Source organism: Salvelinus fontinalis, chromosome 10 (assembly GCF_029448725.1).
Source record: "Salvelinus fontinalis isolate EN_2023a chromosome 10, ASM2944872v1, whole genome shotgun sequence".
Lineage (NCBI taxonomy): Eukaryota > Metazoa > Chordata > Actinopteri > Salmoniformes > Salmonidae > Salvelinus > Salvelinus fontinalis.
This window is the reverse complement of record NC_074674.1, coordinates 25,763,726-25,776,077: the sequence shown is the minus strand read 5'-3', so window position 1 is coordinate 25,776,077 and position 12,352 is coordinate 25,763,726. Positions and strand designations below refer to the sequence as shown.

Below are 12,352 nucleotides of genomic sequence, written 5' to 3'. Positions count from 1 at the left end.
TTTAAAATTGTTATAATTTTATAAGAATATATTGTTCATCTTGTCGTTGACTAATTCTAGATATTTTAATAAATATTGCATTTTAGGCACAGATGTCAAATAGGCTATTTGTGTTTGTGTAAGAATAATTTACCAGATAGTATCAAGAGCAAACAATTAACTCAGTAGCTATGTTTTCATTCGAAAAATAACATATTACATCTTTCACTGTAAATATATTGGCCTTATCAATGAAATAAAACACGTAAATACTTAGCTGCTGGCACTAAAATTACCTCACAATATTAACAAGAAAACTCAGGCTGGACGAGGGGTTTTGAAGTATACATGTCTCTGTCGAAAGTTATTTCACAATCACATGGTAGAGCATTCAACATACAAAAAGAGAGCGTAGTGGCTAAGAAAATGACAGATTATGTGTTATTTATTATCAACATTAATAAATAATTAATTCCGTTTTTTCTCATCAGAATATCGGGGAATGAGACGTTTCATTTACGTGTGGTGTTTTCCATCTTGAAGTTGAATTGACGAATCTGCACATGTGAACTATAAATCATATTTACTAACTTTTCCAACATGGCTGCACATGTCAGATATGTTTTGTGTGAGTATGTTTATTGTGGCATTTCGCACCTCTTTTTTTAAACAAGAAAGAAAGACTTTGTAGTACGACAATAATTAAACGATAGTGATATAACCTATCTAACGTTAGTTAGCGCACTAGCTTTCTTTTACGTGTTTTCACGTGCTAATTTGGAATGTATCGGCGCGGCGGGGGCAAGAGGGACCACAACAACAAGACGGTGAAGAAGAATGAGAGCGACAGCAAAAAATATGCCGAGCTTTTGGTGTTCGGCTATGCCTGCAAGCTGTTCCGCGACGACGAGAGGGCTCACTTCCACGAGCAGGGCAAACAGCTCATACCATGGATGGGGGACAAGAACATCCTGATTGATAGGTCGGTTGAACAAACCTAGACGGAATTGTTATCCTAACCAACTTTCCTAATCAGATCTGTCTTTCGAAGGGACCGATCGGATTATTGTTTTGCTGAAGGCGTAGTTTTCCAAATATAACTGTCACATGAAAGTACAAGTGTGTGCGAACCATTTTATCTAGCTTCCTTAAAAATGTAAGTTTTGGCCTCATGAAACCGAAGATGTATTAGCTATTAACAAAAGGTAGCAGAGGCTTCCTCCACTATTTTGGTCATATTTCAACAGTGAACAAGCTCTACATGAGACTGAAAGTTGTCTAAAATTGCCCCTTATAAACTTGCCTCTAATTTACGGATACATCAATGTACTTGTTTACAGGGCTTTGGACTATAGATCGTCTACAAGTTATATTGTATTCAACTTTGTATTACTTAACTGCCCATTGCCCTTTTTAAGGGAGGCTTATACGTCTTGGTGTATTTGTATTTGCTCTGGTAGCTTCAACATGAGAATATTCAGTTAAGTATTGTATTCATTTCAGTTTCTTCCAACACAATTTGGATGTAAAAAACCTAAGATCTCTAAATGCCTTTCACTAAACTGAATTCAAATGAGAACTTCAAACCTTACCAACAAGTCACGAAGAAATTGAATTTGTTGATAATACCATGGCAAATTCAACCCAAACTACTACTGTATGTCAAATATGTGAATTAAGGTGGTTCACAGTAATTCATGTAAAAATGTAGGCGCTTATACTGTTGACTAATGCCTGCCAAGTATCCCAGCTCAGTTGTTTCCCTTTTGCTTTCAGTTGTTCATTTCTAATAACATTTTCTTGCAGGCTGTAGAGCATGTTGGCAATGATGACCTGTAAAAGTAGTTGTTTATTTGGAAATAAACCCACTTGAACCATGAAGGGGGGGACATTATGTTTGCCCTTCATGGTCTCGTTGAGCCACCTTAATCTTCTTGGGCCTGTCTCTTGTTTCCAATGTATGTGTGTGTCTCTCTATCACATAACCAGCCCTTATTTCCCCAGCTAGTAGCCTAAGGCTAAGGGGTCCTGCCTGACCCCCCAATGCCAACCCCAGTGCCCACTTCTCTCTTTCGAAGAAGGAACTCTGGAGAGGTGGAAGAGGGGAGCGAACGCAGGAAAATATCGTCCGTTTGGGTTCTTACGGATAGGTATTTATGTGCTCGGGTTTGTGTGGATGTACCTTTTTTACAGATATAGGAGAAGTGGTGAGTGTTATAGGGGGGAAACTTGAACCTTGTAAGGTAAGAGGCGAGTTGTTTTCTTTTGGTTTGTTTCTGTGTTCATGCAGGGCTGTTGCTCCGTAGCAATTTGTTGAGAGAGGAATGAGATTCACTGAGTAAGTTTGCCAGAAAACTGCACTAGAGAGCCTTTGTCGGGAGTTGTTCAGGTTATTGTGTCTGTATTGTGACGAGATTGCTCTGTTCCAGTACCATACACTCCCTCATGAAAGACTTGTGACTGAGGTAGTACGTTTTGTTGTTAAAAACTCTTTGTTTTAGGGTCCTACCTGTGTTGGTAAGTAGGTCCATGTGTTGTCTTTTCTCTCAATTGGCTTGCTCCATGTCTCTAACCCCTCTCTTCACCCTACAGGTATGATGGGCGTGGTCACTTACATGACCTCTCCGAGTACGACGCGGGCTCGTGGAACAGAGACTACCAGCTGTCCGAGGAGGAGGCCAGGATCGAGGCCCTGTGTGATGAGGAGCGGTACCTGGCCATGCACACAGACCTGCTGGAGGAAGAAGCCAGACAAGGTAGGCCTATCAGATTCCCAGCTGGGGGCGTCATACTCTATGGTGTCTGACCTGCTGTGCAATGCCTCGGCTCATCTGGATAAGCTGTGGAAGACAGTGGTGAATTCATTATTTCACGAAGTGCTCATGCGTTTCAATCGCACATTTGTGGAGACATTCAGCCTCTGCATTTGCCATCTGTTTCAGATGACTGGAAGTTCTAACTGAAAGGAAAACAAAAAACACTATGCAACAATTAGGTTCTACATAAGGTGCCAAAGTGAATAATGGAATGAAATCCCTTATGTTCACCGGGCAGAATGAGCTTTCAAAAGGCTGTATTTTCAGTGATGTATTCTGCAACACCTCCATCATCAACACAATGTTTTCAGGCACTGGAAGGTTGTTTTGATTACAGTATGCTAATGTGCCCTTCTCTCTGTACTGGCAACAGAAAGGCCATGTTATCCTAGGTAATAACCTCGGTTCAATTTCCACATTCTGATCTGATTCCTATTTGGATGGCAAAGAAAAGTATGGTAGTAAAGCTATGTCAAAGATGGTGAGAGTGTAGATTCTAAGTAGCCGAAAGTACGGGGGTCATTTCAGTGCATGCAGACCCTCTAGTAAGTAGGTCTGCGAGGTCCATGATAGGGCTGGGCGATATGGACAAAATATCATACGCTATTTTTCAAATTTTTTATGGTATTTTATGTTTTTGATTAATAAAAGTTCTAAATTTGCTTTGAGTAGTGCGTGACCCTAGGGTGGAAACATATATTCTAAATTATTTCAATGGGTCTTTCTCCATTCGTATTGTTTTATACTGTTCAATTCAACTTCAACCTAAAATAATTTCCTGCATATTCATACATTTCTGCTTTTCCTGCACTCATTTGAGATAATTTCCACACTGCCACGATATGGTCAAAATACCAGGCCTTATTTTTAACCAAATCTTGCAATTTAGATCAAAACACTTAGCTGAACTTTTGCAGTCATGGAAATATAATATTTATTATAATTCTATAGTTAGAACATAAATAATAGTGGGCACTCTGAATACAGTGTTGTTTGACATGACAACGAATGAAAATGCCATGGACGAGTTATTGTGATGTTCCCTGTTTCCTAGGGGACCCTATAATCTTTGGCTACATTAAATCTTTGTTCATATAGCCAACATATTCATGCTTTGCCTATTCCTCTTTGGTTTAGAAGACACTGTTGCACAAACAACATGCTGATTTTAAGCCTCCACCAGTACTGGTATCAGGCTGTATCAGCTAGCTACATTTGCTCTGACTTAGTAGCTAGCCAGCTAACTAGCGATTAGCAATAGTGGCTAACACGATTTAGCTTCACTTGCTAAGAAAATACAAACCAGCTGTTTGCAGATGTAAGAAACACAAACTAATATTGTAATTATAGAACGCTTGTGGATTTATATTAAGATCAAATTGGAAAAAACATTGTTTTCAGCAACATTGTTGCATGTGCAGGGGCGGCAGGTAGCCTATTGGTGGTTACAGCGTTGGGCCAGTAACCGAAAGGTACAAATCTGTCGTTCTGCCCCTGAACAAGGCAGTTAAGAATTTGATATTAACTGACTTGCCTAGTTAAGTGAAGGTTAAATAAAAAATGTGCTGCATTGACCATGTCTTGTGGTCAAGCATCAACAAATGCGCTCCTTGAGTAACGGGGTGGGACTGGGTCTGTGTGGAGAGCAGAGAGGGATGTCTCAAGTAGTGGAGTAAACTATAAAAATTGACTTTACACACGCCGATTCACATTTAACAAACCAAACATTCAAATACCATTATAGAACACAGTCGTGGCCAAAAGTTTTGAGAATGACACAAATATTAATTTTCATCAAGTCTGCTGCCTCAGTGTCTTCAGATATTTTTTGTCAGATGTTACTATGGAATACTGAAGTATAATTACAAGCATTTCATAAGTGTCAAAGGCTTTTATTGACAATTACATGAAGTTGATGCAAAGAGTCAATATTTGCAGTGTTGACCCTTCTTTTTCAAGACCTCTGCAATCCGCCCTGGCATGCTGTCAATTAACTTCTGGGCCACATCCTGACTGATGGCAGCCCATTCTTGCATAATCAATGCTTGGCGTTTGTCAGAATTTGTGGATTTTGTTTGTCCACCTGCCTCTTGAGGATTGACCACAAGTTCTCAATGGGATTAAGGTCTGGGGAGTTTCCTGGCCATGAACCCAAAATATTGATGTTTTTTCCCCCGAGCCACTTAGTTATCACTTTTGCCTTATGGCAAGGTGCCCCATCATGCTGGAAAAGGCATTGTTCGTCACCAAACTGTTCCTGGATGGTTGGGAGAAGTTGCTCTCGGAGGATGTGTTGGTACCATTCTTTATTCATGGGTGTGTTCTTGGGCAAAATTGTGAGTGAGCCCACTCCCTTGGCTGAGAAGCAACCTCACACATGAATGGTCTCAGGATGCTTTAATGTTGGCATGACACAGGACTGATGGTAGCACTCACCTTGTCTTCTCCGGACAAGCTTTTTTCCAGATGCCCCAAACAATCGGAAAGGGGATTCATCAGAGAAAATGACTTTACCCCAGTCCTCAGCAGTCCAATCCCTGTACCTTTTGCAGAATATAAGTCTGTCCCTGATGTTTTTTGTGGAGAGAAGTGGCTTCTTTGCTGCCCTTCTTGACACCAGGCCATCCTCCAAAAGTCTTCGCCTCACTGTGCATGCAGATGCACTCACACCTGCCTGCTGCCATTCCTGAGCATGCTCTGACTGATGGTGCCCCGATCCCGCAGCTGAATCAACTTTAGGAGACGATCCTGGCGCTTGCTGGACTTTCTTGGGCGCCATGAAGCCTTCTTCGCAACAATTGAACCGCTCTCCTTGAAGTTCTTGATGATCCAATAAATGATTGATTTAGGTGCAATCTTACTGGCAGCAATATCCTTGCCTGTGAAGCCCATTATGTGCAAAGCAATGATGACGGCATGTGTTTCCTTGCAGGTAACCATGGTTGACAGAGAAAGAACAATGATTCCAAGCACCACCCTCCCTTTGAAGCTTCCAGTCTGTTATTCGAACTCAATCAGCATGACAGAGTGATATCCAGCCTTGTCCTCCTCAACACTCACACCTGTGTTAACGAGAGAATCACTGACATGATGTCAGCTGGTCCTTTTGTGGCAGGGCTGAAATGCAGTGGAAATGTTTTTTGAGGATTCAGGTCATTTGCATGGCAAAGAGGGACTTTGCAATTAATTGCAATTCATTTGATCACTCTTCATAACATTCTGGACTATATGCAAATTGCCATCATACAAACGGAGGCAGCAGAATTTGTGAAAATTAATATTTGTGTCATTCTCAAAACTTTTGGCCACGACTGTAGAGTAAAAACCCAAACCGTTCCCTGCATCAATACCGGTATATCATAAAATACGGTATACCGCCCAGCTCTAGTCCATGAAAAAATGGACTAGGGCTAGGGTCTCAGGCAGCCACTGTCTGGTTGAATGACTGATTATAGATTATTGTTGAGACTGACTATGTTTACTGTTTAATTTGTAATTTTCGATGCTAGTCAGCATCAGTTGTACTGCCTTGTTATAAACATGCCCTCATGTTGAACTTTTTTCATTAACTTTTAACCACCCTTTGTGTCGTTGTCTGATGCAAAGTGCCTCTCCTGTCCAAAGATGTATATTTTCTATTGCATTTAGTGGTAAATGCCCATCAGTTGAAATACATTCTAACACTACAACCACTGGGCATCGATAAGGATGGAGGGGGGCATGAGTAAATAAATGGGAGAGTAAAAACAATGGCTGAGTAATAAAAATAAATAAATCATGAGCAGTCAAAATGGCTGCTTTAGCAGTTCAGGTGTTAAGGCTACAAACACAGACTAGCCTAAGGTTATTTTAGCAATGCTGCAAACTTTATAACAAGGAGTTTGTCACTTATAATGAAATAGCACTGACGATTAGATAAATTAAATCTTACATAAGTGACTGTTTAAGGGAAATATGGTGTTTAATTCCCAAACTGACAGGATTGCATGAGTCATCATGCAATTTGTGTTACTTTCGTCCCCTCATGCTGTTTGCCCTTGGGTAGTGGGGCTTAAGCAATTATCCATCTGTCCATTGTGGGAACACAAGACACATAAAAAATATTGATAATGTTAGATGTGATTTTGTCTTTCATTCCTCACCGTCCTTTAATATGAGATGAATTGCAATAGAAAAGTGGGGTATTGTAAGACAAGACAAAATTCCATCTGGTTGAGTTTCTGTTATGTCAGCTCACGACACTGTTCACATCCTTGAAACTAGCTAGGATGGATGGCATTATAATTGAGTCAATCCGCTGATTTTGTCTCATGCTAGAGGCAATCCTTACAGTAGCCTGCTATGACTGTGCTTTCCAATAAATGTACCGTACCATTCTCATGACTCTTTTAATATGTATGTGTGTCCCACACAGAGGAAGAATACAAGCGTTTGAGTGAAGCTCTGGCAGATGAAGGCACCTATAACTCAGTGGGCTTCCGCTACAGCGCAGACTACTACGACCCTTCTCAACCCACTGAGGAAGAGGAGGCCAACAGGGAGACTGGTGAACACACACACAATGATTTATTTTAATCAAATCACATTACAGTCCAAAAGGATTTAAACATTTCACGCATACATATTCACAGTTCCTCACCACTTTCAACCACTGAACATTTCTCCTCTGACCTGCCCTTAGAGGATGAGAGCGGAGAAAGAGAGAAAGCATCTGAACTTTTACACACACACACACACACACTCTGAACTTTTACACACACACACACACACACACACACACACACACACACACGACAAATGAATACGCTGGTGGAGAGGCTCGCACATTAGCTTCAATGAAAACCCTATGATACATTTTTTATCATGGCAGGCACCCCGGAGACGCAAACCACTATTTGAAGCCCTGGAGCTATAAAAAAGAAAGCTTTTCAAGATTCAGCTCTGAATGTGAAATAGTCTTACTGGCTTGCAACTGTACTGACTGTTAATCACCTGTGAGGTCCAGTACTGGGCTCCAGCCCCTCCACTAGGCCCTGTTTTGGCCCATTCTAACCACATGAATACTAAGGCCTGGATCCTGTTTGGTTTCCCAGAGACAGCTTGCACTAGCCAGTCCAAGTATCCACACATGAGGGTAAACCGATTGAGGGTAAACCGATTCCAAAATGTGGACATGGTCTCAAAGCCTGAGGCACTTAGCTAGAGAGTCTGTTATCTCATTGGCGCTAAAGTATCTTTGCTTTGGACTTGACAGTCAATGTTAAGTCGTGACGGTCAGTCCAACGTCTTGACTGGCAGCCTAACACTGGGGGAGGGAGTGTTAATGATGAGTGTTAATACACTCTGCTTCACGCCGGGCCTGGCTCTCTCCTCTAATTAGACAGGCGTTCATAACACAGCTAACAGCAAACTGTTCTGCAGCTTGAAGTCTGTTGACAAAAGCCTAAATACCAGGCCTATTTATCAGCCAGGCCACTGCTACTATCAAGACCTAATGTCCCTGACAGCCCAACCATGCTAGCCCACACATTGTCAACGCGGAAATTAACCGTGTACCTATATCCTTAAATAATTGATGTAAGGAAAGCTGGCAGCACTTGTGCCACTCCCCCCCCCCCCCCCCCCCCCCCCCCCCCTCTAGCCAACACCCAGGTGCCCCTTCCTCAGCAGATGGTACAGTACTATTGCTGTGTGTCTGAGTGGTGTCATCAGTGCCGTGTAACCTGGCCCAGCGCTGCCTGGGATTACTCAGCAGTACAAACCCCCGTGTGTGTGGGTGTGTGTGTGTGGGTGGGTGTGTGGGTGGGGTGGGGGGGTCGATTTGTCAGGGATGGAGTTCTCAGCATGAACCAATCATTTGGCTCTGTTGTGGTGCCGGCGCCGGGGCACACCTCGGGCGACTGGCGGAGCGCTTGATTAAATCTGCACAAACAGTGGCGTCCATTAACCGTAAAAAGGTGCAAGAGGAGTCTAGGCTGGGCTCCTTGGCAGCCATTTTTGGCATTAAATGTGCTTACCCCTACATCCATCTGCAGCCTCCCCACAGTGAACCAAAGCATAAAATTGTAATCTAATTTCCAGCTGACTTGTCTGCCTATTATTTCACACTGGGGGGGATGGGGTTGGATGTTGTAAATAATTGTGACATGGACCGCGGCCTCCCAGAAAGTTAAGATTAAGTAAAGCTGAAACTTTGAGTGCCTCGGGCAATGTGGCTGGATGAGAGTGGGTAGAGGAAGGAGAGGAGGAAACGTTGAGTGGCGGTGTTTCACAGTGACTGTAGGGTGAATTCTAATCTATTTTCTTCTCTTCTTCTCTCTCTGACCTTATGGGTTGTTCCCCATCAGAAGAAGCAGAGCCACAGGAGAGCGAGGAACCCTACGTGGCACCCCCGGGCCTGGCGATCCCCCCCGATGTGGAGCTGGTGAGTGCCCTAGACAACGTCCCACTGCTTCATGCTTAAATATACAGGACGGCCACAGGAGTGCAGAATGGGTTTTGGGCAGATCAGAGTCATAACTACATTTGAAAATGGTGGGTCAGGGGGTCAACGGTTCCTTTTCTATAACAATCCCTATTATGGAGCCACAGAGAGAGAATAGGAAGGGAGCAGAGATACCAGCAGAACGTAGTCCTAGCTGGTGAGGGCTGTGTGTGAGGTAGTATTGATGTTGTGAGGCCTTTCAGACTGCCTACAGACAGGTGGTGAGGCCAGAGACTAGGAACGATAAGGTGTCTGATCTGGAGGAGGTTATTGAGGTCATCACTCACATCCTGCAGCCTGGGAGGAGACTGAGAAGAGGAGTCTGTGCTGCCTTGGTTTGCATCAGCCAGTATCAGGGGGCCTGCATCCTGACTGACTGTCTCTCTCCATCTCAGTCCACTAGGACAGACTGTCCACTCTTCTGCTGCTGCTTCCCCCATTGACTGCCGCGCGCCTTTCATCTGTAGGCTTCTTCCATTGTAGACTGGGAGGCTTTCATCTCAGCATGGCCTCGATTTTCTCTCTCTCTCTCTCTCTCTCTCTCTCTCTCTCTCACACCCTACCCAACTTCAGACTGACGCAAACACACACACACACACACACGAAGGGATTCAATAAAATGCATGTGACAGATAGTTCTCCCTCGCTCTGGCTGTCAAAGCGTCCTCTGTGATGTCCGGAGTAGACACACACTGTGAGACAATGGGCCCACCCACGCCTCAGAATCCTTACCTGCTGATTTCTTTCCACGTGTCCTTGTAATGAGATTTCGATTGGGGACCCAGCAAAGCCCTTCCAATTGCTCTGCCTTGAAACGGTCAATTAGTCAAAGCCGGCTCCATTCTCAGAATATCTGATCTGAATTATTAATCTGGGGATGTGGCTGTATTTCCCACACATTATCACAAGTCTGAGTGCTCAGGCAGCACGAGCAGACGGTCTGACATCCTGGGGGCTGGGGAGAAGGAATCAGCTCTCGCTCTGCATCTCTGTGTATCATGACTCCATAAGAAGTTCCTTGTTCCTCATTTATCTTCATAATTGCAAGGTTATTTGCCGCTACGGAGCTTTTTACTCTCGCAAGCGCTCGGAGGCTCTGAATGCATTAGGAGTGTATGTGTAGAGGGACGCTACTACAGAGTGCAGGCCTAAGCTTCTCCTTTCCAAAGGTCTTCATTTATTATTCATTATTTTAGATTAATGAGAATTTTTTTTTCACGATTTCTCGCTCTCTTTTTTGGTACTCTGAGGGTACCTAACGAAAATGATTCATTGAAAGTACACAGCCTCAGTGATATTTAATAATGTATCACATCAAATCCAAATGATTTCTATTTTGTAAATGTATGTTAAAGTCAAGAAGCCATGGGATAGACCCTTTTTTTCTCTCAAATTTTTGCCTAAAATGACTTTCCAAATCTAACTGCCTGTAGCTCAGGCCCTGAAGCAAGGATATGCATATTCTTGGTATCATTTGAAAGGAAACACTTTGAAGTTTGGACTTGGAATGTAGGAGAATATAACACAATAGATCTGGTAGAAGAAAAAAACAACCGTTTTTTTTCTACAACCATCTTTGAAATGCAATAGAAAGGTCCCAGTTCTAGCCATCACTCTGGTTGTAATTCCGATGGTGTCCACAATCGAGGTCGACCGATTACGATTTTTCAACGCCGATACCAATTATTGGAGGACCAAAAAAATCCGATACCGATTAATTTGACAATTTTTTAAATTTTTAATTTGTAATAATGATAATTACAACAATACTGAATGAACACTTATTTTAACTTAATATAATACATAAATAAAATCATAATAGGGAAATTGTTTCACTTGCGTTCACTTGCGTTCCGTGCAAGCAGTCAGGGTATATGCAGCAGTTTGGGCCGCCTGGCTCATTGCGAACTGTGTGAAGTCCATTTATTCCTAACAAAGGCCGTAACTAATTTGCCAGAATTGTACATAATTATGACATAACATTGAAGGTTGTACAATATAACAGCAATATTTAGACTTAGTTAATCCGTTAGATAAAATACGGAACGGTTCCGTATTTCACTGAAAGAATAAACATTTTGTTTTCGAAATTATAGTTTCCGGATTCGACCATTTTAATGACCAAAGGCTCGTATTTCTCTGTGTTATTATGTTATAATTAAGTTTATGATTTGATAGAGCAGTCTGACTGAGCGATGGTAGGCAGCAGCAGGCTCGTAAGCATTCATTCAAACAGCACTTTTGTGCGTTTGCATAGGAGCTATTGCGCTGTTTATGACTTCAAGCCTATCAACTCCTGAGATTAGGCTGGTGTAACCGATGTGAAATGGCTAGCTAGTTAGCGTTTCAAATGTCACTCGCTCTGAGACTTGGCGTAGTTGTTCCCCTTGCTCTGCATGGGTAACGCTGCTTCGAGGGTGGCTGTTGTCAATGTGTTCCTGGTTCGAGCCCAAGTAGGGGCGAGGAGAGGGACGGAAGCTATACTGTTACACTGGCAATACTAAAGTGCCTATAAGAACATCCAGTAGTCAAAGGTATATGAAATACAAATGGTCTAGAGAGAAATAGTCCTAGAATTCCTATAATAACTACAACCTAAAACTTCTTACCTGGGAATATTGAAGACTCATTTTAAAAGGAACCACCAGCTTTCATATGTTCTCATGTTTTGAGCAAGGAACTTAAACGTTAGCTTTCTTACATGGCACATATTGCACTTTTACTTTCTTCTCCAACACTTTGTTTAACCAAATTGAACATGTTTCATTATTTATTTGAGGCTAAATTGATTTTATTGATGTATTATATTAAGTTAAAATAAGTGTTCATTCAGTATTGTTGTAATTGTCATTATTACAAATAAATAAATAAAATCGGCCGATTTAATCTGTATCGGCTTTTTTTGGTCCTCCATTAATCGGTATTGTCGTTGAAAAATCATAATCAGTCGACCTCTACTTTATAGGATATGAAAAAGGATTTTATCTAACAAAACTACACTTCATGATATCTCTGGGACCCTTTTGGATGATAAATCAGAACAAGATTTCAGAATTTAAGTACACATTTCACC

At 42.1% G+C, this 12,352-nt stretch overlaps 1 protein-coding gene across 2 annotated transcripts in view; it reads left to right on the top strand.

The window, feature by feature from the left end:
* Positions 1 to 566: 566 nt before the first annotated feature.
* LOC129863876 (splicing factor, suppressor of white-apricot homolog) overlaps positions 567 to 12,352 on the top strand; it is a 154,563-nt gene continuing 142,777 nt past the window's right edge. The window contains exons 1-4 of one of the 2 annotated variants that reach the window (XM_055936230.1): positions 567 to 961; positions 2,572 to 2,735; positions 7,210 to 7,341; positions 9,146 to 9,219. In XM_055936230.1, coding sequence (XP_055792205.1) covers positions 762 to 961; positions 2,572 to 2,735; positions 7,210 to 7,341; positions 9,146 to 9,219 — 570 coding nt within the window. In that variant the 5' untranslated portion in view covers positions 567 to 761. Of the gene's footprint in view, positions 962 to 2,571; positions 2,736 to 7,209; positions 7,342 to 9,142; positions 9,220 to 12,352 lie in introns of both variants that reach the window. The other variant, XM_055936229.1, reaches the window with a different exon arrangement.